General features: G+C 38.5%; 1 protein-coding gene across 1 annotated transcript in view; it reads left to right on the top strand.

The window, feature by feature from the left end:
• LOC113407204 (nucleoprotein TPR-like) overlaps window positions 1–26,983 on the top strand; it is a 70,088-nt gene that overhangs the window by 3,205 nt on the left and 39,900 nt on the right. Inside the window, exons 2-21 of the mRNA XM_026655373.1 lie at window positions 811–915; window positions 1,479–1,552; window positions 2,784–2,880; window positions 3,244–3,347; window positions 5,667–5,831; window positions 6,710–6,802; window positions 8,761–8,841; window positions 13,586–13,673; window positions 14,199–14,339; window positions 15,077–15,168; window positions 15,664–15,861; window positions 16,553–16,660; window positions 17,296–17,522; window positions 22,551–22,714; window positions 22,971–23,110; window positions 23,208–23,356; window positions 24,144–24,306; window positions 24,870–25,004; window positions 25,913–26,053; window positions 26,225–26,393. Coding sequence (XP_026511158.1) covers window positions 811–915; window positions 1,479–1,552; window positions 2,784–2,880; window positions 3,244–3,347; window positions 5,667–5,831; window positions 6,710–6,802; window positions 8,761–8,841; window positions 13,586–13,673; window positions 14,199–14,339; window positions 15,077–15,168; window positions 15,664–15,861; window positions 16,553–16,660; window positions 17,296–17,522; window positions 22,551–22,714; window positions 22,971–23,110; window positions 23,208–23,356; window positions 24,144–24,306; window positions 24,870–25,004; window positions 25,913–26,053; window positions 26,225–26,393 — 2,634 coding nt within the window. The remainder of the gene's footprint in view (window positions 1–810; window positions 916–1,478; window positions 1,553–2,783; window positions 2,881–3,243; window positions 3,348–5,666; window positions 5,832–6,709; window positions 6,803–8,760; window positions 8,842–13,585; window positions 13,674–14,198; window positions 14,340–15,076; window positions 15,169–15,663; window positions 15,862–16,552; window positions 16,661–17,295; window positions 17,523–22,550; window positions 22,715–22,970; window positions 23,111–23,207; window positions 23,357–24,143; window positions 24,307–24,869; window positions 25,005–25,912; window positions 26,054–26,224; window positions 26,394–26,983) is intronic.

The following is a 26,983-nucleotide window of genomic DNA, read 5'->3' as shown; positions in this document are numbered from 1 at the left end:
AGCATGCAGCCCTTACCCCTTCCTGCCCCCCAATCCCCTGCACCAGCCCAGAGCCCCCTCCTGCACCAAACTCTCTCCCAGGGCTTGCACCCCTCACTCCTGCACCCCAACTCCCTGCCCCAGGCTCAGCCAATGCACACCCCACAGTTGAGAATGTTACACTGGTTTGTGACAATCCCTGAAAGATTTTTGATCTATAAACCACAAATGACACTAATAAAAAGTAAAACTCATTAAATGTCCAGTGGATTTTATCAGATCAGGTGCAGTGTGACCATATGACCCCTGCAACCAAACTCCCTTCCAGAGCTTGCACCCCTCACTCTTGCATCCCAACACCTTGCCCCAGGCTCGGCCCGGAGCCCCTTCCCACACTCCCAACCCCTTGGCCCCAGCCCAGAGCCTGCACATTTACCCTCTGCCCCAGCCCGGTGAAAGTGAGTGAGGGTGGGGTAGAGCAAGTAACGGAGGGAGGGGGGAATAGAGTGAGTTGGGCAGGGCCTCGGGTAGTGGTCGAGGTAGATCCTGTGTTGATCTTAAATTCAAAAAGTGATCTTGTGCGTAAGAAGGTTGGAGACCACTGCTTTAGGGCAATGCACTTGGAGAAATGTAAAACAGAACTGAACATAGTAACAAAATTATTTAAACAGTGCTTAAAAGTAGGTAGCAATATAGCACTTGGCTTAAAAAAATGTTTTTTCTTCAGGGTCTACTGAAAGAGCATTGTTTCTAGTTGCATTTTCTGCTAGATATGGTTCTCTAATAAAAGCTGATTATGAAGTAGTGTTAATATAATGTGGTGTTCTGCAGAACAACAGTATTTTGAAGTGGAAAAGCGTCTGGCTCAAAGTCAAGAGAGACTTGTAAATGAGACACAGGAATGTCAGACTCTCCGTCAGGAGCTAAACAAACTTAGTAAGTATAACTAGACGTTGATTAGCAGATTGGAAAGTTGTTTTTCTGTTTATAATAATTACATCTTTTGTACTTATTTTGAAATGCTTAATCTAAATAAGAAAAATCTGTCAACCAAACTTGTTTCACAGAAGTTAATTGATATTTTTGGTTCAAGTCCCTGCTTTCTACAGGCTTTCAGTCTGTTTTACTGTAGTAAACATCTTATTTACATTCTACTCAAGGAACTAGGGGTTAGATTCTACAAATGGATTTGTGCAATGCACACATATGCCCATAAGGGTCAGGTTGCAGGATCAGACCTGAGATGCTGATATGTCAGTGGCTTCCAGAAAGCAGATGAGTAGGGATAAAACTACTTTTGTTTTTAATCACAAGAGTACCAATTTGGTCAATGGCTTGTATATTGGATTTTTAATTTTGGGGAAATTTTTCTCTTCTCAATTTTATATTATTCTAAAGCAGGAACATGAATTTTACCAACTGGATATAACTAATGCACATGTTCTGTTAATATTAAAATGTTTCCTTAATTTTCCCTCCTTGTCCCTCTCCTCCCACAGATGAGCAGTTGAAGTCATTGAATGAGAAAAACAAAGAACTTGAAGCGGCTCATGATCGCAATACAGCCATACAGGTATAGGAATCACTGAGTATGCAAATGTAGCAATAGATAGTTGAAAGGCTTTAGAATTTAGGGTGCATGTTTTGTTTGGAGTCTTGACAATCAAAAGCTAGATATGCAAATAATGCCTTGTCTATTCAGGAAAGTTGTGCTCTTCAAGTCCCGGTTCAAGCTCCACTGTGGGCACTCCTATTTCTGATTAAGAGTGACTTATTTTAGCATAGCTTAAAAGTGTTCCCAAACAAATTAAATTAAACCTCAGAAGTCTGTCTTTAACTGAAATAAGTTTCTGCACAGGGGTTTACACCAGTTTAACAAAATTGGTTTCAAATTGATATTCTTGGTTCAATCAGTGCAACTGTCTTGTGTAGACCATGCTACTGATGGCTTTCTTCCCAATTTCTTTTTTCCCCTCTGGCCCTTTGATTAGTCTGTGGTTAATAGCGTGTAGTCTAATTTGTTCACCAAATAAAACCAATTCAGAGAACTAATGTTGTGACTAGAGTACCTTTTGTTGATACCACAGTTCTGGTTCTAGGCTTTATCCTTAGGCACATTCGGAACAAGTTTTATTGGTGAGTTTGGAAACCCATTAGGAGTCTGAGCCGCTTCTTCTGCTTTTCTAACAAAGAAGAGCTGTCTCTATGCTTACTGGAGTCCAGAGGAAATTTGTCTATCTTACACCTGTGAGGAAATCTCTATAGCAGTTGAGTAGTAAAAGTAGGAGTAAGAAAACATCACTGTTCAATAAACAGTTCTCCTAGAGTGGCTGATACCTCTATTCTTTTTTCTTTTCTTTTCTTTTCTTGGACATAGGGTACCCTTTTAGAGTACTCTCAATTTACATTTAAAGGTAAAGAAGTTGATATCCTGTACCATCTCAGATTGAGATTACATTTCATAAACTAATCAGGGGCATGGGATGAAACCTCCAAGAAAACTTCAGGTGTTGCATGAAGTTATGTTGATTCTTCCCTCTGTGTCAGAACTAAACAGATGCTCAGCACGGTAGTGGAAATCAAAGGTGGACACAAGATTCCAGTTTGTTTGTTTCAGTAACTGACTTGCTTGAGCAGTTAAACACCTTCCTGTGTACTAAATAGTAGGATTGCTTTCACACATACATTACAAATGGTTAGGATGATAACCTCTGCTTACTACAGCATTTTCCCTGTATGATAGTAACTTTAAAAAATGACCACGACTTTTAACATAAAACTGATACTTTTTTTTTTAATTGAAGAGTCAGCTTACTAGAGCAAAAGAAGAATTAGAAGGTGAAAAGAGAGATTTGGTTCGAACGAGTGAGAGACGCTCTCAAGAAATTGAACACTTAAATGGTATGACTAGTAAATACGCTAAAACCATAACTGATTTACACCTGCTTTGGGAGTCAGACTTAAACCTAAACTCAATAATGGTTCATTATCCAAATTTGTATGGGTACCTCCCATTAATAGATCAGAAAGGAATAGGAGTCAGATTGGTAGAGGAAAGTGGTGGGGGAAATGTAAGTGCAAGTCAGGGGAAAAGCCCAACAGCATTCTAGGTGATATTTAATTGTATGGAGACACATATTGACAATTAAGTCTTCTCATAAACTGGTAGCCTTCATTTCTAAGGTACTAAATCTGATTTATTTACAGTAATAACTGATACTGTTTTGAATGTTTGGCATCTTACATTGTCTCTGATTTTCCTAGAGGATGTTAAACGTCTAAATGAGAAACTTACAGAAGCAAACACAGCAAAAGTGGAGCTACAATTAAAGCTGGATGAGCTTCAAACATCGGATGTCTCTGTGAAGGTAAGTAGTGTTTTACATGGATTACCCTTGTCAGTAGTGAGAGTTCCAGTGACTTACCTACTTAATTGATGTCTTTGCAATGTATCATTAAGAAGATAACTACATGTGGTATAAAAACGGGTCTTCTTTCAAAGGACGCAGGCAAACGTCTTTGTCATAGCATGAAAATGTCATTTGTAACCTTCCAATAAGCTTAAACTGTTCAATTGTTTTCTGTAATTCATGCAAACTGGTCTTACTCTAGGGCTGCCAATATCCATGAAATCAACTTTCTAGACTTCATTCCTGGTTGTAGTGATAACGCTCTAGTGCAGGGGTCTCAAACACGTGGCCTGCGGAGTTATTAGCTGCAGCCTGCCAAGCTTCTCTCCCCCCCTCCCCCCAAGCTATTTCCTGAGGCTGCCAAGCTCCCTTCACCCCCAGCACACCGCATCCCCGCTCCTCTGCCTGCCTCCAGGCACTTCCCGCCACCAAACAGCTGTTGGACGGCACTTAGCGCTTTCCGTGGGAGGGGGGAGGAGCGGGGAGCCACGAGCTCATGGGAGGAGGCGGAGAAGAGGCAGGGCAGGGGCGGGGATTTGGGGAAGGGGTTGGAATAGGGGCAGGGAGGGGGCGGAGTTGGGGTGGGGACTTTGGGGAAGGGGTTGGAATGGGGGCGGGGAATGGGTGGGAAGAGGCGGGGCAGGGGTGGGGCCTCATGGAAGGGGTGGAGTGGGGGTGGGTCCGGGGGCAGCGGGGGTGGGGGTGTCAGTGATGCGGCCCTCGGGCCAATGTACTAGTCCTCATGTGGCCCTCCTGATCGTTTGAGTTTGAGATCCCTGCTCTAGTGGCTGATCCAACCTGTATTCATTTTCTCAAGGAAACAATAGTCCTACAGAATTCTAAATTAACTTCCAAAGGCGGTGCTAAGAAGTTTGACCTTGGTCAAATGACCTTAGTCATTTATCTTGCTAATATATATTCCTTGCTCATCCCATCGATAACTTTGAGCTTAATGTTAGAAGGTCCCTTATCTTTTATTTGTATCAGACTAGAGTCCTCATAACATACATTCAGTTTTTTTATTTCATATGAAACTGGAACAGTCAGTTAAATAGAGAGCCATGTCAAAATATTATCTGTCGGCATTTCACATTGCTTCTCTTTAGTAGTTCAAGGTCATGTTAACTTACGCTTGTGCAGCGCTACATTGGCATCTGTATCAGTTCCTTTCCAGGAGATTTGTAGGGCAGCCATATGGAGTTTCCTAGATATTTCTGGAAAACATTATTCCTTGACTCTATCCCTAACTAACACAATATAGCTTTTTGTTCCATTCTAATAGTTGGAACTCTTACAGAGGTTTGAATATGCTACTACTTGCAAGTAAATGGGCTTGGTCTTTTAGCACAGACAGTTGTGTTTCTAGGTCAAGAGATCCCTGGTTCAGTCCCCAGGAACCTGTTACACATGGATTCAGCCAAATGGCATGAATCTGTATTTGGCTTACTGAAGTTATGAAACCTGACTCACTCTTCCTTAGTATCATTTTGTCTGAGTGTTTGTTTGAGGCAACGTTGCCTTCATATAGTCAAACAAGTAAGCAAACTATTGTTGTTTTGTTATGACTATAGTATTGGCACACTGACCCTTTTGATACTTTGAGGCTTATACGTGGTGTTTAACCTAGTCTCTCCTTAGACGTATTCATCAAGCTTTTAAGTCTCCAGAAGTGGGGATCTGTTATAGCACTCTATTTTAATTTTCTTTTTCCACATCTGCAATTCCTGTTTTTTAAAGGCTGGTTCATATCTTTTTATGTTTGTGTCAAGCATAGCACAATGGGGCCCCAAGGCTAATTATGGCCTTTGTCCCCTATTTAAACTTAAATGGTAAACAATATCCTTCCATGATGTTGGACACTTTTTTTTTTTTTTTGCCTTTAATGTGCTTTCTGTCTTGTACCTGAAAAGGAGTTAGACACTAATACCTCAGCCGGGGCAGGTTTATGCTACCTATTGAAGAGACAGGTTAACAGTCTTAGAATTCCAATGCTAGAGTCATTATTCTCTTTCATAAAACGATAGCAAGGATCCGGGAGTAGGCATATGTCACAGCTGAATTGTTTCCTGGAGCTTGAAGACAGGAAAAAGACCATTCTAACTTGGTGAGGCTCCTGGATGCATGGCTATGCATGGGTGCATCATTAACCCCAAACCTGAGCTAACCACTAACACACACACATGCAATTTGTGAAGAAGTTTTGCGTAGAAAGTAGTCTTGTTACAAGTGCTAATTTATTTAGTTTTACCATGCTGTCTTTCACAATTTTATTTTTAGTATCGTGAGAAAAGGTTGGAGCAAGAAAAGGAATTATTACAGAATCAGAACACGTGGCTGCACACTGAGTTGAAAGCCAAAACAGATGAACTCCTGCTTATTGCCAGGGAAAAGGGAAATGAAATCCTTGAGCTTAAATGTAGTCTGGAGAACAAGAAAGAAGAGGTAAAGCAGTAAATAATACAAATATTTTTTCTAAGTAATTTTAAAAAAGAAAACAAAATTTAGTCAAGATACGATAACAATTATCTGGAGTCTAAACCCCTTGACTTCTTGAGTGAGGTATTTTTATAGCACTGACACTCTTCACTATGGATTGAATTCCATGTAAAGGGGCAAATTTTCATGTACATTCTTGAAGTTTTGGGGGATATGTTTTAAGGTAGGGAATTGTGCTTTTTTCCATTATGTGCTTTGGTCACTTATAGTTTTCAGGGAATGAATATATTGGTATGGACATCTAAAGTAAGGTAGAGCAATTGAAGACTATTTTTGTAAGATTAGTGACGATAAATTAGAAATAGCTGAAAGTACAATGTGTAATACAACAGTGCTAGTGAAAATATACAGAAATACAATTTCTTGCTAAAAAAGAATTTGTTTTTTTAAAATATGTACAAAAATATTGTACTGGTAATGCAGCTTCATTTTAGCATGTGTTTTTTGAGTGGGGGGAAAACGTGGGGCTTTATTTTCAAAATAGCTCATCCCTAATCAGCTCCTATTTAGACATCTACTTAAGTGGTCAGCTCCTGTTAGGCAAGTAAGTGAGGCAGCCAGACTTTCCGTGTTCTCAGTTGTCATAAGCGCCTGGATGCAAAGCACCTTTGAAAATCTGGCTGCTTTTAGATAGCTGCACAGAGGCAAAATTCTTTAGAAAAAACGGCCTTTATACTATCACTTGTGAAATTAGAAACTTTGAAATGTATATTATGGTCGATAATAATCAGATACTGCATTTCTGTTGAAGTACCATTTGAAAAATATATGTAGTTGTAAATGAAAAATAATCATCTTATGTTTAATACCTGTTATTCACACAGGTTTCCAGAATGGAGGAGCAGGTAAACAGCTTAAAATTGTCAAATGAAAATTTACAGAAACATGTGGAAGATCTTTTGACTAAATTGAAGGAGGTAAGAAAACCTTTTGTAAACTGTAATCTAGTGTGGCGGCATTTAAGAGAGCTTCAGTATTTTAATTAGAAAAATTATCTCCTGTATCTAATAGAATTAAGTACAATACTACCCTAATCTGCCCCATTGTACCGAGGTATTGTTGGGATTGCCAATCTATAGAGGGGAGGGAGTTTACATTGCAGGCTGCAGTGTCCAGGCAAAGCAGGAAGGACTCTGATGGGGGAGAGTATTAGTTTTAACTTACTACTCTCTTTCTTATAAAGCAACTTTGAGCAAAGGTGGGTGGGAGGAGGGTAGGAGTTTAAGAAAGCTTTTACTTAGGGCCAACAGCTTCCAACTTTTACAAAAGTTCCAGACAGTTTTTTGGCCGGGGGAGGGAACAACAAATATTCTCCTGTAATATTTGCCACTCAAATGTTACAGCTTTTTGGAAGTGTATGAAAGCCTAAAAATGAAATGAACTGGCATATTTTCATATCCATTCTGAGAGAAGTGCAAAGAGTAAAACTGGAAAAGAAACGTAGAACAAACTAGATCTCCTGATTCTGTTGTAATAAGCCAATGGCACATATGATTGAAACATTGATAAAGAAATGTAAAAGTGTTCTTTTAATGGTTTGTGCAACGACCTGATCTTTGCTTTGTCATTTGTATGTATCGTTTATGTGATGAATCATGTTTTCTCAAATGTAAATTAAAATGGCTGGTTTTGGAAAAAAATCAAACTTCTGAGACGGGGAAAAAAATCTTATTCAATAACTTGCCCTTTTCCACATTGTTCGGTCTGTAGTACTGTATGTCTGAGGAAACATTTTTGTTTTTGAACTTCTATGTATTCTAACAGCCACAGTATAATTCTTAAACTTATAAAAACCTCACTTTGAACATAAGAACTGCCATGCTGAGTCAGAAAAATGGTCCATCTATCACAGTATCCTGTCTTCCGACAGTGGCCAGTGCCAATTCTTCAGAGGAAATGAACAGAGCCAGGCAATTATTGAGTGATCCATCCCCTGTTGTCCAGTCCTTGTTTCTGGCAGTCAGAGGTTTAGGGAAACCCAGAATGTGGGGTTGCACTGCTGACCATCTTGGCCAAGAGCCATTTGTGGACCTTTCTTCCATCAACTTATCTATTTTTTTTTTTTTAACCCAGTTATACTTTTAGCCTTCACAACATCCCCTGGCAACAAGTTCTACAGGCTGACTGTGCACTGTGTGAAGACCTACTTATTTTATGTTTCTTTTAAACTTGCTGCTTATTAATTTCATTGGGTAACCCTTGGTTCCTATGTTATGTCCTTATTTACTTTATCCACACCATTCGTGATTTTATAGACTTCTATCATATCCCCCCTTCGTCGTTGCTTCTCTAAGATGAACAGTCTATCTTTTTAATCTCTCCTCATGTGGAAGCTGTTCCATCCCCTTAATTGTTTTTGTTGCCCTTCTCTGTACCTTTTCCTATTCTGATATACCTTTCTTGAAATGGGACGACCAGAACTGCACACACAGTATTCAAGTTGTAGGCATACCATGGATTTATATAGTGGCCTTATATTTTCTGCTTTTATTTTATCCCTTTCCTAATGGTTCCTGATGTTCCTTTAGCTTTTTTGACTGCTGCTGCACATTGAGAAGATGTTGTCAGAGAACTAGCCACGATGACTCTAAGATCTTTCTTGAGTGGCAATAACTAATTTAGAATCCATCATTTTGTATGTATAATTGGGATTATGTTTTCCAATGTGCATTACTTTGCACTTACCAACACTGAATTTTGTTTGCCATTTTGTTCGCCCGTCACCCAGTTTTGTGAGATCCCTTTGTAACTCTTTGCCATCAGCTTTAGATTTAACTATCTTGAGTAATTTAATATTGTCTGCAAACTTTGCCACCTCGCTGGCTTTCAATTGAAACAGAACCAGTGCTATGAATTCATGTTTTTTATTCATCAGGCAAAAGAACAGCAAGCTGGTATGGAAGAAAGATTCCATAATGAACTAAATGCCCACATAAAGTTATCTAACTTGTACAAGGTAAGTTTGGGAATGTTGGATACATTCATATTAGAATTATATGGACGTAGGTCCGGGGTTTGGAGTGTGGTACAGGTCAGACTATTTCCCCAGAGCTATATTTCTGCCTATATAAAGTGTTAATGTGAGATGGGGGGATGGTTCTCTTCCTTAATCCTCCAAAGTCCTGTTTAGTTTCTTCTGGTCAAGAAGATAGTGACTTTTATCACATACATTTTCATTAAAAGGAACAGATATCTCAAAAACTTCATAGACAGTATAGGACACTATGCACAGATTTACTCTGACATGTTGAAAGAAGGATATGGGAGAATAAGCTTGGGTTGGGCAGTTGATGTGGCCAAATGCTTGAAATGACCCTAACTTTGTAGGTTGTGGTAATGATGGTGTTATTTCACAATGCATTTAAAATCTTACATTGCTCAACTCAGACCTGCTATTTTACTTCATTCTACAGATTAAGCAAAACTGCATTTAAAATGATAGAGGAAGTATCTTACCTACTGTATGGAATTTCCTTGTATTGTAAATGTGTTAATCATGATAAAGTGCAGTGCTCACTAATAATGGTCTTAATCAATGCCTGTGCAACTTATTTTGTAGTCTTGCAATATTCTTCTGTATGGCTCCTAAAAGTCCACTGAAATTAATAGTGCCAAGTATTAATGGTATAGTCGGGAAGTGAGCAAGCTGGTGCTGTATTAGCCTAGAATAATTCAGTACGAGGCTGAAAAGCTATCACAGTCAGGGTTTAAAGTTTTACCTACGTAAAAGTGAATGTGATAAAAATTAATGTCTTACAAAAACATTCAACTAGAATTTCAGTATGATAAATGTGAGCTGAAATACCTGCAAATAATAGTAGAGTTACCAATAACCTTTTTGTAATCTACTGGACTACCATTCTACACATGTAATTAGTCATGGAGTTGACTGAGGAGTTTTCTGACCCATTAGCGATTATCTTCAAAAAGTCATGGAAGTTGGTAGATACTTATTTATTGATGTCAATACTGCAGCCTTTTAAAGTTGCAAAGGCTTTGTTTAGTGGACTAGATTGGCTTGAAAGGAATACTAAAAGAGTCTGTTATCCACACAGACATGCCACTCTACAGGGCTGCTTTGAAATAAAGAACAATAATAATTTGACAGTGATAAAGCAGGTGACATTCCTATATAAAGTCCTACAAAATCTATAACTACAATAATAATAATCTATTTTCATGCTAGTATTTAAAATGAACGGTGAAATCAAAAGAAAACGGCATGCTTATCACGCAGCGTTCAAACTTAAATTTGTTGAATATGCAGAAGCAAACAATAATTGTGCCGCTGCTCGTGATTTCTGTATCAATGAGACGCAAGTAAGAGAATGGCGAAAAAATAAAACACTAAAAGACATGCCAAGAAAAAATGTCCAACGAGGTGCGCTTCATTTCCTAAGCTGGAGAAAGATCTCAATGATTGGGTTGTTGAATGTCAACAAAATGGGTACATTGTCACTAGAACTGGAATTCGTCTGTGTGATCTGCAAATGTCGAAAGACGACAAATACAAGTCAGTAAAGCCATCAATGTTTGTCGCATCAGCGGGTTGGTGTACTCACTTCATGAACCATCATGGTCTCTGTCTTTGTTAGCGAACAAAGATAGGTCAAAAGCTACCAACAGATCTGGAAATAAAAATCGAATCTTTCCAAAGGTTTATTATAAAATATCGAAAGGAATATACATTTGAACTGTCACAAATAGGAAATATGGACAAAACACCAATGACATTCGATCTCACAAGCAACAGAATGGTAACCGGTATTGGTGAAAAAATAGTTTTAATTAAAACCACTGGCCATGAAAAAATCCATTTTACGGTGGTTTTATCGTGTTTGGCAAATGGATCAAAGCTCCTTCCTGTTGTTGTTTTTAAAAGAAAAACCTTGCCTAAAAACATGAAATTTCCTGCTGGTGTCATCGTACGTGCACACAAAAAGGGATGGATGGATGAAAATGGGACTGTTGAATGGCTGGAAAAAGTGTGGAATAAGAGACCAGGAGCACTTTTCAAGAAACCTGCTATGCTCATTTGGGACATGTTCGGGGCACACAAGACGGATGAGGTGAAAAATGTGGCCAAAAATATGAGAACTACTTTGTCTGTAATACCTGGAGGCTTAACTTCAGTTCTACAACCGCTTGATGTCTGCCTGAACAAACCCTTTAAAGACAGGCTACGCAAAATGTGGTCTGACTGGATGTGCTCAGGCATGGCGAAGTTGACAAAAGGCAGGAATCTTATGAAGCCCGAAATCAATCTGGTCGCCCAGTAGATCAAGGACGCGTGGATGTCCATTCCCTCGGAAATGATAGAAAAATCATTTAGGAAATGCTGTATCAGCAATACACTTGACGGGTCAGAAGATGATGCCGTATTTGATGATGGCACAACAGAGGCTGATGATGAGAAGGAATCTGAGTCTGAAGACGACACTGCCGACATCTACGATGACAATGCAGGTGCAGCTGTGACTGAAGCAGAGTTTAATGAACTGTTTGGTGAATCAGAGACTGATTCAGACTTTGAAGGATTTTAAGACTTTTTAAAGTCTCATATTGTTCTGAGTTACTTGTTTTAAATATCCATTTACTGATTTTAAATATTGACTGTAATTTTGAAGGTGAATAATTATTTTGTTCAGTTATTATAACAACAGGTTTTTCATTAGGTTACATTAAAATAATTCTAGCAAAACTTTTGAGTGTTTCTTGTGATGCCCACTTTTAAAATATAGCAGGGGTTGGCAAACTTTGGCTCCCAGTCCATTAGGGTAAGCCGCTGGCGGGTCGGGACGTTTTGTTTACCTGGAGCGTTCACAGGCACGGAGCCCCTCAGCTCCCAGTGTGCGCGGTTTGCCATTCCCAGCCAGTGGGAGCTGCGGGAAGTGGGAACGGCAAACCACGGACACTGGGAGCCGAGGGGCTCTGTGCCTGTGAACGCGCCAGGTAAACAAAACGTCCAGGCCCTCTAGCGGCTTACTCTAATGGTCCAGGAGCCAAAGTTTGCCAACCCCTGAAATATCGGGTCGGCTTATGAAAGGGTCATACAGTTTTTGCAATTTTTACCTAACCATCTTGGGGGTCGGCTTATAAACGAACGGGCTAATGAACGAGTATATACGGTAATTTCCAAACACTTAGAGGATAATAAGGTGATAAGTAAAGTCAGCATGGATTTGTCAAGAACAAATTGTGTCAAACCAACCTAATAGCTTTCTTTGACAGGGTAACAAGCCTTGTGGATGGGGGGGAAGCGGTCGTCAACAGTGTTAACACTGTTGCAAAAAAGCAAACATCATTCTGGGATGTATTAGCTGGAGTATTGTACGCAAGACATGAGAAGTAATTCTTCCACTCTACTCCACACTGATTAGGCCTCAACTAGAGTATTGTGTCTAGTTCTGGGTGCCACATTTCAGGAAAAATGTGGTTTGTTTAGCGTGGAGAAGAGACGACTGAGAGGGGACATAACAGTTTTCAAGTACATAAAAGGCTGTTACAATGGGGAGGGAGAAAAATTATTTTCCTTAACCTCTGAGAATAGGACAAGAAGCAATGGGCTTAAACTGCCCTTGCTGCAATTTAGGTTGGACATTAGGAAAAGCTTCCTAACTGTCAGGGTGGTTAAGCACTGGAATAAATTGCCCAGGGAGGTTGTGGAATCTCAGTCATTGGAGATTTTAAAGAGCAAGTTAGACAAATACCTGTCAGGAATGATCTAAATAATAAGTCCTGCCATGAGTGTAGGGGAACTGGACTAGATGACCTCTCAAGGTCCCTTCCAGGCCTATGATTCTCTGAATTATACGTATGTGTATGTATACTTATATTTAATAATATATAAATAGGAGTTTGCTGCTATTTTTACGTATAAAAAAATAAATATTTGCTTAACAAGGTTCATTATGCATGAGGTTTTTATTAAAACAAATTTTGTTTATAAGAAAAAATCTACAAAAAATGTAATTGGCCTCTAATTTTTGTGCCACAGTTTTTGAGTGTCCATCTTATATAGGGCCGATTTGCAGAGTTGCTGAGCATCTACAGGGTCTATAGACTTCAACAGGAATTGTGGTTTCTCATCATTTCTGAAAATCAGATCCTAGCAGTCTAAATCTGGGCACCCAAAATTAGAGGCAAGTTCTAGAGAGGTGTGGGCCTTAACTTCTTTCTGCTTCAGTTGCTCTCCCTTTAAAATGGAGGATAATGTTTTTTCACAGGAGTGTTACAAAGCAGTAATTCTATTGTTTGTACAGCCAATCACACTGCGATTCTCAAAAGAAGGAGCTATTCAAGTGAAAAGTATAGTATAAATGCTAACTTGCCAAAAGCATTTATATCTAAGAACGAAAATCTCATACTTTAGAAGAAGTTTATAAATTTGATTATTTTTATAGACAGCTGGGCGCCTAAAAATACTGCTGAAATACAGCCATGCAAAGATGTTAAATAACTTTGGTTATGTCAATAACTGACCATTTTCCTCTAAAATGGGGAGTTAGCACCTGAATTTCAAGACCCTTAATAACAGTATTGCTGGGACTTACACTAAGGGCCAACTGTTTCCAATTAGAGTAATACCTTGGTGTGTGTTACATATTTATACCAACATCTTGTTGGTTCCTGGCCTCTGAGGAGCTACCTTATTTGTAACTGTTCAATAACAAAAGATTAAATAATACACTTGTATTTAGAGTGCTGCAGATGATTCAGAAGCAAAGAGCAATGAGCTGACACGAGCAGTAGAGGAGCTGCACAAACTTTTGCAAGAAGCAGGTGAAGGTGAGAAGCTACTTATAAAAATTGCATAGTTTTTAATGGTTTTGTTTTCTGTTCCTGTTTAGTTAAACAGTTTGAGTAAAAACACCTCCAAAACAATGGCAGTTGTGAAGGGAATTTTTTCACTATTCGTCTGTGGGAAATGTTATTTAAATGTTGTGTTGAATTGTCTTGTTATAGTTATAAAAAACGTTAAAAAATCTTCGTACATTCCCATGATGTCTGAATGTACTTGTAGAATTTTCTTAACGTTATTGTGATTTTGAGAAGATATAATTTCTGCAGAATGTCTTTAAAGAAATTTGACCTGTGTCTTCATGTCTGTCTCATTATTTTAGATTGGCTTGTCCTAATCTTGCTGTTTAATTTTTAGCCCTCTTCTGCATTCAGCAGAATACCAGTTATTACTTTCTTTCTAAGATGAATGATTTAATGTCCTTCGTAGAGGACATTTAAGAAATCTCTTTAAAGATACTTTTGTATACTTCACTCTTTTTAAAGAGAGAAAAAAATTATATGTATTTTTAGCTAACAAAGCAACAGAGGATCATGTGGCTGAGATGGAGGAGTCTAAAACTGCAATGGAAAAAGAACTCAGAGAGAAGATTAGCAAGTTAGAGAAAGAACTGGAGAATGCTAATGATTTACTTTCTGCTACAAAACGTAAAGGTAGGATAACACTTGAACTTTTCGTAAGTGCCAGATTTTATATACTAAGTAATTTTCAAAAAGGGTTTTTGATTGCAATTTCTAAAGCAAATAAGTGCACTAAATCTTCATCTAGACAATATTATGTATAGATGGGACAATATTATGTAGTAGAGATCAATCTAAATATATCTGCTAGAGTCCAAATACCAGAGAGAACCAATTACTGTTGTGTTTTGTTTTAATTTTATAAAATGTGGAAGGTAGCATTTTTTTTCTTCTTCTTCTTTCACTCTGCTAGAGTGTCACTTGTAGTTTGGCACAGTTGAGCTCTGCCAGCCATTGTATTTCGGGGCATCCCTGCTATTTAAATTGTTTGTTTATATTTTGTGATTGAAGACTCGAGAATCTGACATTGAGATTGTTTGAACACTTATAACTAGACTGGACAAAGCACTATATATTATAAAGAACAATTTTACACTATAATTAGGTGTATTTTATTTCTAATTTCTAAGATTTTAGAACCAAATGGAATTTTTTCCTAGTCGTTATTTTTGAGGAGAAGGTTGATAAGACCTTATTTGTAGTGATTGTTGTCTATGTACAGTATGTGTTTGTCTTTGAGCATATGTGCATAGTATTTGTGTACTAGATAGTATTCCGCAGATGCTTACATATTCCGCAGATGCTTACATTTTATTTCTCTCTATTTTATGTATGATTTGACATATGTTTTGGGGTTTTAACCTATCCAGGAGCTATACTGTCTGAGGAAGAGCTGACAGCCATGTCTCCTACTGCTGCAGCAGTAGCCAAAGTGGTGAAACCTGGAATGAAGTTAACTGAGGTAGGTGGAATTAGTTTATTATAAATTGATGACTCAAAATCCATTTATCTATTTGGGTCTTTGACTAAAATCTTTCTTATAACATTAACAACATGGATACAGAGTATTTACTCAAGTGTCCATGGCCCTAATCCAGCAAAGCACTTGATTGCTGCTGCTACACTTTGGAGGTTCACTCAGAACAGTATGCGTTGTGTCACTGCCTTCCCTGTAACCCTGGGTGCCTCTGTGCTCTGCGGCTTTGGCTCAGAGTGCTGACACCATCAGCCTGCTTACAGCATAGTGACCTTACCCTGACTTCCACCAGCCTGGTTACTCCTTGCAGGATGACACCAAGGCTCTTCCAATCCTCAGTCTCCTTGGAACAGTCTCCTTTGTACTACTCAGCTCCTCTCACTGTAGCACTCACAAACCATATCAAATTCACTGCTCCTTTAGAAAAGTGTTTTTTGAGGTGGTTGGTTACAGTTTTCAAAAAATGTTTTCTTGACACAGCTTTACAATGCGTATGTGGAAACACAGGATCAGCTACTTCTGGAGAAGCGGGAAAATAAGAGAATTAATAAGTATTTGGATGAAATAGTACAGGAAGTGGAAGCCAAAGCACCAATTTTAAAACGGCAACGTGAAGAGTATGAACGGTCACAAAAAGCTGTAGCCAGTTTGTCTGCTAAGCTTGAACAAGCTATGAAGGTCAGTATGGATATTAAAAAAGAAAGGCAGGAAATGACTTATACAGAGCATGCAGATTTATTGTGCTAATCCCCTAAATTTGTAAACATAGTGAATGGATTCTAGTAAATGATGTGTTGTACAAAAGAAACTGTTTTGTGCTTTCCAGTTCTTGAGCAGTTATGGACAAGATTGTTCATGACCTCTGTTACAGTTCTAGAACAGTGTGTTTACCTGTAGTGTTGTGACCTTCTGTAGAAGAAAACAAATTTATAATTAAGGCTTTACATAGTTGATCTTAATTTGAAAGGGGGTACCAAAAATAGGGGATTGAGTAACTAAACAAAATGGGATTTAGATTTCCAATTCCAATTAATTATCATGGAAATTGGGTTTCCAAATCCTTTAGGCAGCTTTGAAGAATACAATCCTATAATTTTACTGTGTGGCGTTACCCAAAATAATTAAAGTATAATTTGCAAAAGTAATTATTTGGTTTCTTCTAGTTTTGATTGTGGAAAAAGACACTCAGACTCCAGCCTCAAAGGAGTAAACAAATACTTGGTTGTTTTGAGGCACAATAGCTGTATTTTTACTATAGTTACTCAGAAAAAAATGTCGCCATATTTGGCATGATCACTGTAGCGGGAAGTGTTGATCAATTCTGAGTTTGTAGATGTTTTATATAAAAATTTTTTATTTTTTTTTATAGGAAATTCAGCGATTGCAAGAGGACACTGATAAAGCCAATAAGCATGCTTCTGTACTGGAAAGAGAGAACCAAAGACTGGAAATACAAGTGAAAGACCTTTCACAGCAGGTTAGAACAAATATTACTCATTTCTTTTTCCTAATACAGTAGTGGAATGCTCTCACTCTTGTTTAACTCAGTGATCAGTTGCTGTATAGTACATTCTGAGATTGGCTTTGTGTGAAGTACACCTCTGATGTTGCTGATGTCCTTAAAAGCATTTCCCTGGGGCAGTGTACTATTTCCATTTCTGCTTATAAAATTAGATTAAGTTCAACTTATCAAAAGCTTAAGTCATCTTTGGGAGAACATGATGCATGTCTGACATAGAAAATTGCGATATGAATTGGATTTTGTTTTTGTGGAAGTGGAAAGTCCACTGATCTGAGCACAGGATTGTGAGTCAGGAATACCTGAGTTCAAGTTCTGACTCTAACATGGATTCTGTGACCTTGGACAAAGGACTGAACCTCTGTCTCACTGTAAAGGGATAACTCCTATTAACCTCAGAGGGTTTTAGTGAAATTTAATTCATATTTGTAAAGAAAACTGTGCCAGTCAATTTTAATTCTAGACAGAATACTTTATAGAAAGTTAGAAAATACAGAACTCAAGTGTTTTGCTTCTAAAGAGTTTGTCTGTAAAAATAAATTTTGAAAACCAAATATAAGTTATAGTTTTATAACCTGAATGTTCTTTTTCAGGTGAGAGTGCTTTTAATGGAACTTGAGGAAGCCAGAGGCAATCATGTAATTCGTGATGAAGAAGTGAGCTCTGCTGACATAAGTAGCTCTTCTGAAGTAATATCCCAGCATCTAGTCTCCTACAGAAATATTGAGGAACTTCAGCAGCAGAATCAGCGTCTCTTGGTGGCTCTTCGGGAGCTTGGGGAGGCTAGAGAAAAAGAGGAACAAGAAACGACTTCATCTAGGTAAACTTTCCTCCTTCAGCAAAATTTTCATACTTGCCAGTAACAGGACATGAAAGTAAAGGGTTTAATCTGCAGCAAGGTAGAGTTAGGTCAGTTATTAGGAAAAACTTTCTAACTATGATGATAGTTAAACTCTGGAATAAGCTTCCAAGGGAGGTTGTGAAATTCCCATCATTGGCAGGTTTTTAAAATCAGGTTGGACAAACACCTGTTAGGGATTGTCCCTAGAAAACAGGGGGCTGAACTTCTTGAGGTCCCTTCCAGCCCTACATTTCTATGGTTGTATGTTAAGCAGAAGAATTTTCATGTTGAGGTTCATATTAATTTACTTGCAAAAGCGATAATTATTTTCAAAAGCATTAGTCAGCCAAAATTTAGGCTGCAGATTAAAATTGTTGCTAGGCTTCATATTGCATCTCTTCTTTTTTCCACTATTTTTCAGTTCAACCCACACAAACCTTGCCACCTTGGCACTTTTATAACTTCTTGAAATGGTGCTTCACATTTTCCAAACAGATAAATATGTTGATGGATGAAAACATATGCCAAGCCCCCGGTCTTAATTTGTGCCTTACGTTTGTGTAATAGGAGTTGCATTGAATGCTAGGTTTTTTACTTTGCCTAAGGATTTCCTTATTAATCTATTTAGGCAAAGTGAGTTTAAGATTTTTGGGGTGATAGTGTCCCCTTAATAAGTACTTTGCTTTTAATAGTTACTCTTCATTGTTGATGACTAATAGTTGATTTGTATTGTCACCAAATGATTGGTGAATAAAGACTGCACACAGTTATATTATGGTTCAAGTGAGTGGCTGTAACTTCATTCGTTGGGCTAAATTTGAAATAGCAAAACCCATTACTGGAATTAAAGCTGGTCCAATGTGCTTATGTCCTCAAACTATGACCATAACAGACAAGTTTCCTAGCAGACTCCACCTTGTGCAATACATTTGCAACTAAATTCCCCCCCCCCCCCAACCTATCCCAATTTTTGTTTGAAGAAATGTGCATGAATAAGGGGCTGCCTCTAAATTGTTCTTGGTGGAAAAGGCCCTTGCCCATCTTGCCATTCATAGAATCATAGGACAGGAAGGGACCTCGAGAGGTCATCTAGTCCAGTCCCCTCCATTCATCTCATGACTAAGTATTACCTAAACCAGCGTTTCTCAGATGCGGCCACCGGGGGCTTTTCTTACAGTCACAGCCTTCTGGGTGGTTATTGATTGGGGGGCAAAGCAGTGGCCCCTCTCTGAAGACACGAAAGCTGGAAAAGCAGGCAGTTAGTGAGTTCCCCACCTTCCCAGGGGCGGTGGGGTCGGGCTTTAGCTCTGGGGTGAGAGGTGGCAGCCTCCAGCCATGGGGCTTTGGGCTCTGTTCCCCGAGCTCACCACCCCTCCTATCACCTCTGACCCTCGCTGGCTCTCCTAGTGCCCCATTGCCCCTGGCTCCCGTTGCCTCCGTACCCACCTCCCCATCCAGGGCTCAATTTGTCCCCGGATTGCCTGGGCTGAGTAAGTCTGCTGTGAAAAGTGATATTTGTGTGTTTGTTAATATCACTTTTCACAGCAGACTTAGTAGCTAGCAAGTCTAAATAAAAAAGCAACCAAAAAAGCAAAAGAAACAATAAGAAAAAATACAAGAACGTGCAAAGCACCTTATTTGTGTTTCTATTCTGTTTAGGTCCAGTAAAGAATAGAGACAACTGTACATTATTTTTATTATTGAGTCTGCAAAAAAAAAATCCTACATACGTGTCCAAATCATTGTAATTTATTTATGTGCATATTCATTTGTTTTTCCTAAAGTTAATTAAGTGTTTTAGGAAAAATTGCACTCTGAGGCCACCAAAAAATTTGTTGTGAGAACCCCTGATCTAGACCATCCCTGACAGGTATTGGTCTAACCTGCTCTTAAAATCTCCTATGATGGCGATTCCACAACCTCCCTGGGCAGTTTATTCCAGTGCTTAATCACACTGACAGTTAGGAAGCTTTTCCTGATGTCCAGCCTAAACCTCTCTTGCTGCAATTTAAGCCCACTGCTTCTTGTCCTATCAGCGATTAAGAAGAACAATTTTTCTCCCTCCTCCTTGTAACAACCTTTTTTGTACTTGAAAACTGTTATCATGTACCCTCTGTCTTCTTTTTTCCAGATTAAACAAACCCAATTTTTTCACTCTTCCCTCATAGGTCATGTTTTCTAGCCTTTAATAATTTTTGTTGCTCTTCTCTGGACTATCTCCAATTTGTCCACATCTTTCCTGAAATGTGGCGCCCAGAACTGGGTACAATACTCCAGTTGAGGCCTAATCAGCGCCGAGTTAGCCGTCTTTAGCAGAATTACTTCTCGTGTCTTGCCTACACTCCTGTTAATATACTCCAAAATGATGTGTGCTTTTTTTTGCAACAGTGTTACACTGTTGACTCATATTTAGCTTATGGTCCACTATGACCCCCAGAGCTCTTTCCACAGTACTCCTTCCTAGGCAGCTTTTTCCCATTTTGTAAGTCTGGAACTGATTGTTCCTTGCTAAGTGGAGTACTTTGCATTTGTCCTTATTGAATTTCACCCTATTTACTTCAGACCATTTCTCCAGTTTGTCAAGATCATTTTGAATTATAATCCTATTCTCTAAAGCACTTGCAACCCCTCCCAGCTTGGTATCGTCTGCAAACTTTATAAGTATACTCTGTATGCCATTATCTAAATCATTGATGAAGATATTGAACAGAACCAGACCCAGAACTGATCCCTGCAGGACCCCACTCATTATGCCCTTCCAGCATGACTGTGAACTGCTGATAACTACTCTGGGAACGGTTTTCCAACCAGTTATGCACCCACCTTATAGTAGCTCCATCTAGATTGCATTTCTCTAGTTCGTTTATGAGAAGGTCATGTGAGACCATATCAAAAGCTTTACAAAAGTCAAGATATACGACGTCTACTGCTTTCCCCCATCCACAAGGCTTGTTACCCTGTCAAAGAAAGCTAGTAGGTTGGTTTGACATGATTTGTTCTTGACACACATCTATGCTGCCTGTTACTTATCACCTTATTATCTTCTAGATGTTTGCAAATTGATTGCTTAATTATTTGCTCCATTATCTTTCCGGGTACTGAAGTTAAGCTGACTGGTCTGTAATTCCCCAGGTTGTCCTTATTTTCCTTTTTATAGATGGGCACTATATTTGCCCTTTTCCAGTCTTCTGGAATCTCTCCTATCTTCAATGACTTTTCAAAGATAATCGCTAATGGCTCAGATATCACCTCAGTCAGCTCCTTGAGTACTCTAGGATGCATTTAATCAGGCCCTGGTGACTTGAAGACATCTAACGTCTCTAAGTAATTTTTAACTTGTTCTTTCCCTATTTTAGCCTCTGATCCTTCCTCATTTTCACTGGCATTCACTATGTTAGATGTCCAATCACCACCAACCTTGGTAAAAACCAAAACAAAGAAGTCATTAAACACCTCTGCCGTTTCCACATTTTCTGTTATTGTTTCCCCCCCGTCATTAAGTAATGGGCCTACCTTGTCCTTGGTCTTCCTCTTGCTTCTAATGTATTTGTAGAATGTTTTCTTGTTACCCTTTATGTCTCTAGCTAGTTTGATCTCGTTTTGTGGCTTGGCCTTTCTAGTTTTGCCCCTACATACTTGTGTTGTTTGTTTATATTCATCCTTTGTAATTTGACCTAGTTTTCACTTTTTGTAGGACTCTTTTTTGATTTCCTGGTTAAGCCAGGGTGGTCTCTTGACATACTTCCGATCTTTCCTACGCAGTGGGATAGTTTGCTCTGATGCCGCTAATAATGTCTCTTGTCTTCAAATCCGTCTCTTGCCTCCATAAAGTTACAGGTACTTTGAAACTATGTGAAGAAAACCTAAATAATAGCAAAACCTATGAACCTGTTGCGTACACATAGTGGATGCTCATGGAAGGTGAAAAAATCCCATCTCTTAAGCGGATCCGTGATATGGGGACCAATGCCAATCAGCCATAGCCTAGAGCAGTGGCGGGCAACCTGCGGGCCGCATGCGGCCCATTAGGGTAAGCTGATTGCGGGCCACGATACATTTTACGGACGTTGACTGTCCATAGGCATGGCCCCCGCAGCTCTCACTGGCCGTGGTTCGCTGTTGCCGGCCAATAAGAGCTGTGGGAAGCAGCGGCCAGCACATCCCTGCAGCCCATTGCTTCCCACAGCTCCCATTGGCCAGAACGGCAAACCGTGGCCACTGGGAGCTGCGGGGGGCCATGCCTGCAGATGGTCAACATCTGCAAAATGTCTCGCAGCCTGCAATCAGCTTACCCTGATGGCCCCATGCGGCCTGTGGGATGCATGTTGCTCACCACTGGCCTAGAGCATGGCAGGAAATGTGACAGAGACTTGGCACCCTGGCCACCAAATACTAGTCCAGCTGTGCTGCAATAAAGTCAAAGCCTAAAAGCATTGCCAGGGGATAGGAAGATCCTCTTGCAAGCAGAGTGCAAGAATTTATTTCCTTGTAGTATCCAATTTATCCCGTCAATATATGTGGGGAAGAGGTAGCCAGCCAATTGACTGCTATATAGCCTTCCCCCTGCTTAAGAGGAGGGAATCTCTATTTCCCCAGTCAGATTAATCAGTGGCATAGCGGAACATGGTTTGTGTTTGCTAAATGGACTGCAAATGTTTCTGTGTTGTCAGTTTAACAAGGTACTATAACTGTACCTAAAAGTTAAAACAACTGAGAGCTCAGATAAGATGAGCAATAGGATATCTGCAGATATGTGACTCTGAGTTATGTTTGCTCACTTTTTAAAAGAAAATTTGTTAAAGTCCAAGGGCCTTATCCAGTCCCTTTATCTTTGCTCAGAACTCCCAGTGATACTAATTAAAGTTCCAAGGATGGAATAAACAGTTTTGAAGGCCTCTTGTGATTAAATAGTTTAAATGCCTCTGTAAAAATGCCACCTTGGCTAATAATTGTTGCTGTCTAAATACAGTTAAAAGGAAACAAAATCCTGTCTTTTCTCTGTTTCAGAATTTCTGAGCTGCAGAGTCAACTTGAGGAAGCCATCCATGAGTTAGAGAAACTGCGTGAAGCACGTCATGTTCAACTGCAGCTTGTAGACTCTATAGTTCGTCAGCGTGATATGTACCGCGTACTGTTAGCTCAGACAACTGGAGTTATCATTCCAGTGCAAGGTTAGGCTTGTGTTAGCAACTCATAAGTTTCCACAGTAGTTGATAGCTTTCTAAAATGATTTATGGAGAGGATTGGAACCTTTTTTTAGTTGGTCTGTGTTGTTCAGTGTTTATCATTAGATGGCATATGGAAAATATGAAATATATAAGTTTTTTGCTCTAAGAACTCCTAGCCTGCCCAACACCAAATGACTGATATTCAATCTTCTGTTTGTATATTTGGTGATTTTAAAATGTAGCTTTAATTTTTATAAAGCTTCAAGTATGTTGCCAGAGGAGATTTCTTTTACATCAACCCCAAAACGTTCAAGTATGCCTCAAGCCATGTCAACTCCTGCTCCAGTATCAATGACTGAGTCAGCAGAGGCAGTAGAGGCTAAGGCTGCACTTAAACAGGTACACTGTGTTTTTTTTTTAATTAAACATTTCAAATAATTTGTTTCTTTTTCACCTTGTAATCTTCTTAATGATTGTTCCTTAATGCTTGCTGTAGCTACGGGAAGTTTTTGAGAACTACAGAAAAGAAAAGGCGGAGAACGACAAACTGCTAAATGAACAAAATGAAAAACTTCAGGAGCAAGTCACAGACTTGCGGTCACAGAATGCTAAGATGTCCACCCAACTTGAATTTGCCTCCAAACGGTAAGTTGGTGATTATTACATTTCCAAGTAGAACTCCATTTTCTTGTCTTACATGTGAGAAAACAAGCTAATTGCTTGGTGTTAGACTATATAGTATGTTTGTTGATATGAACTGCCAATAAAATACCCATGTTTCCAATTGAGTGAGAATGCAGTGGCCACACAGAGGCAAATGTAGGTGCATTGTTACATGGCAACTTTATAATTCCACAAAAAGCCCAAAACGGATAGCATGTTGCTACTCCAAAAAAAAAAAAAAAAAAAAAGTACCAGTGTTACTTAATCCAAAGTGGGAGCCCATAATAAATTCTTTATTTAAAAACAAAAACCAAGAAATCCAACAAGGGAACAACCCAAACATGAAACTTTGGATCCTTTATTTGAAATACAATTTACTGGATTAAAGCCAAAGAGCGAGAGAAACCTTATATTTTTTAAAGCCATAGGAGCTTCAGTAAGTGGAAGAGAAGGGTCTGTTTAGCCTCTGTTAATTGGTCATTATTTGTTAAGAATTAGCCATACTTGAATATTTGAGTTAATATCATGCATCATATTCAGAAACTTGATATGAAATGGAGCAGTGCTTTAGAAAAACCTATTTAATTAGCATTCTCTTTTCCAATTCAGCTAACCTTTTACAAGGCTAATATCTCTGTAAATCATGCTTCAAACTGGTACATGAAAACATAGCATGTTTATGTGAGTGTATGCACCCACCTTGTAATTCAGTGTAAGTCATTTAACTCAGGAATATAAACTACTTTTTTTTTTTTTGTTCCATTTAAAGTTATGAGATGCTGCAGGATAATGTTGAGGGATATCGTCGAGAAATAACATCCCTTCAGGAGAGAACTCAAAAGCTCACAGCAACAACTCAAAAACAGGAACAGATAATTAACACTATGACCCAGGACTTAAGAGGAGCTAATGAAAAGCTGGCTATGGCAGAGGTGATTGTACAACATTTTCATGCAATCTGTATTCGTGTACACTTCAAATTTAGTATAATGACACAGTAAATTTCTATTCCATTGTCTTGAAAACGGTTAGAATTTGAACCAGTGCTTCGCACTACCTGAAATTTTTAATTCAGTGGAATCTAGTACTAAATCTCTTAACTTCATGCCTTGTGAAAACACTGGCTGTTAAAATCATGTCAGTGTTGGAACATGTATATGTGAGATATTTTATTTACCATCACAAATACTGAGAGACTCAGTAAACTGTTCTAAGGGCTGTTTTCGTCAACTGATGAATAGAGTGAAGCTTTTGCTTTTGGCTAATGTTAGTCAGCTAAAGCTAAAGTTTTGTAATTCCAGCCTTATTTACTTAGATTGTAATTTGGCTTAAATTTCAGAAATTTAACATTTAGAAGAGTACTTGACTGGCTTTGGTTACTTATCTTGATTGTTTTTCAAGAAGTTATACAGTAGGTAAATTTTGCCCAAATTAACTAATGCACAGATTTGCTGTTAAGATGCTAAATTTTGATTTGTAATCTGCTCTTTTAAAGGTGAGAGCAGACAACTTGAAAAAAGAGAAGGATATCTTGAAGATGGCTGAAGTTCGTCTGACCCAGCAGCGAGAATCTTTGTTAGCTGAGCAAAGGGGACAAAATTTACTGCTTACTAATCTGCGAACTATTCAGGTATAATCAAATGCCATCCTTTTTGTTGGATGCAAAAACCATGTGAACTGGAGACAGAGTCTTTTCAACTGATAACACTAAATGTGTAACACTTCCTTTGTCAGATCTTTCAAGAATTAGTATAATGACTTGGTATGTTATATTCAAGGCTTTAAAAATACTGATGAAAATAGCATGTTTCAAGATATTATCCAATGCCTGATGAAATCTTTGACTTCAATAAGCATTGGATCAGGTCATTAAACAGCAATTATTGTTTCAAGTCATAAATAAACATTCATTACTTGAATATGTTACTTAGCAATTTCATCAGTGAGCAATAATACTGTTTTCAGTATGGGCATCGTTTTTATGCACTTTTCAAAAGACAAGAAATTATTCTTCTTCCATTGATTAATATTACCATTAAAATGCAAGTGACTATAAATTGTGGATCAGATCAAAAAAGTGATTACTTGTTTCATTAACTCTGACAAACTTGATTCTGGTCACTGCCTGACCTACTAATTTTGTTTTCCTGTTACGCTGTGATGTGTTTAATACTTCGTTCATAAATAATTGCTTAAGATAACATTCCTAACAAATTCATCATTAATGATGACTGAACGCTTCTTTAATGACACATCTTTTTTAAAATATATGCTGTTTGATTTGTGTAGTTACAAGAAATTTTACTAGAGAAAAATTTGGCAGGCAGTAAAAACTCATTTTTCATGGTGGTAACAAGTTCTGCTGTGTTAGTTATAACATCTTGATACTTGAGACAGCATACTGTGTGGTGAGTAATTTTTTGTGGGGGGTGACGTTAACGGGAATGGTATGGAGTTAACGCCTACTAAGTGATTAGGATTTATTTACTTGTCTGAATTGTTCCACATGGTAGCAATTGCATTTTGTGCCTTTATCAGGTGATATTGGAGAGGTCCGAGACAGAGACTAAACAAAGACTCAACAACCAGGTAGAGAAACTAGAGCGTGAGATATCTCAACTAAAGAAGAAACTAGAGAATGAGGTGGAACAAAGGCACGTGCTTACCAAAAACCAAGATGTGAGTACTTGTAAGCAATTTTTTCTAATTGATGTTTAAGAGAAAAATAAATGAAATTGCTTACCAGCTTACAAGATCTGCTTAATCATTATATTGTTGTCTTGTATTAATTATGTTGGATTTTTATGCAATGTGTCAGGTATTGCAGACTCAAGAACATTGCCTTTACAGGTTCATCTGTTGGATACTAAAAGACAACTTGAGACTGAAATGAACCGTCACCTTAACACAAAGGAACTGCTGAAGAATGCCCAAAAAGAGATTGCCACATTGAAACAGCAGCTGAATAATACTGAAGCTCAGTTAGCCTCCCAGACATCGCAGCAGGCTCCTGGGAAAGGTAAAGTGAAACGGTGACTTATTGAAACATTTACCAGTTTGAAAGCTGCCCGATGAAGGAGGAGACTAGAGTGATTTATGTCCAGTGTTGTGTGTAAATCTAGGAATACCGTCTCTGAAATCAGAAAACCGCATTCTGATTACTCCAGCATGTTCAGATACAGTTTGACCAATGTGAGATATAAAAGAATTCAGATGGACCAGACTTAAAAACAGGACAAATCAATAGGTCTCCTACGTAGACTTGAAAGCTTACCTTTATGTGAAATGCTATTTCTTAAATACATCTGATCTTCTAATTCCTCATCCTCACCATCCTAATTAATTGCTTAGGGTAATGGGTGGAAATTTCTGAACTTGCATTTTTTGTCATAATTGCAATGTAAGATTGTGGGTGAAATCCTGGTTCCGCAGAAGTTAATGGCAGAACTTCCATTGACTTCACTAGGGCCAGTGTTTTACCTTACATCTTTTAAAGCTGCAGATTTTGTGATGTATACTTTCAACAGATAGCAACTAACTTTTTTAAAAGTCCTGTTTTCATGAATGCTTTAGTTGTGTGTTTAAGATACAGGATTTTATGATGTTTTG

The sequence above is a fragment of the Terrapene carolina genome, unplaced genomic scaffold (assembly GCF_002925995.2).
Source record: "Terrapene carolina triunguis isolate 2854851 unplaced genomic scaffold, T_m_triunguis-2.0 Scaffold210, whole genome shotgun sequence".
Classification (NCBI taxonomy): Eukaryota; Metazoa; Chordata; order Testudines; family Emydidae; genus Terrapene; species Terrapene triunguis.
This window is presented reverse-complemented; position numbering and strand designations above follow the sequence as displayed.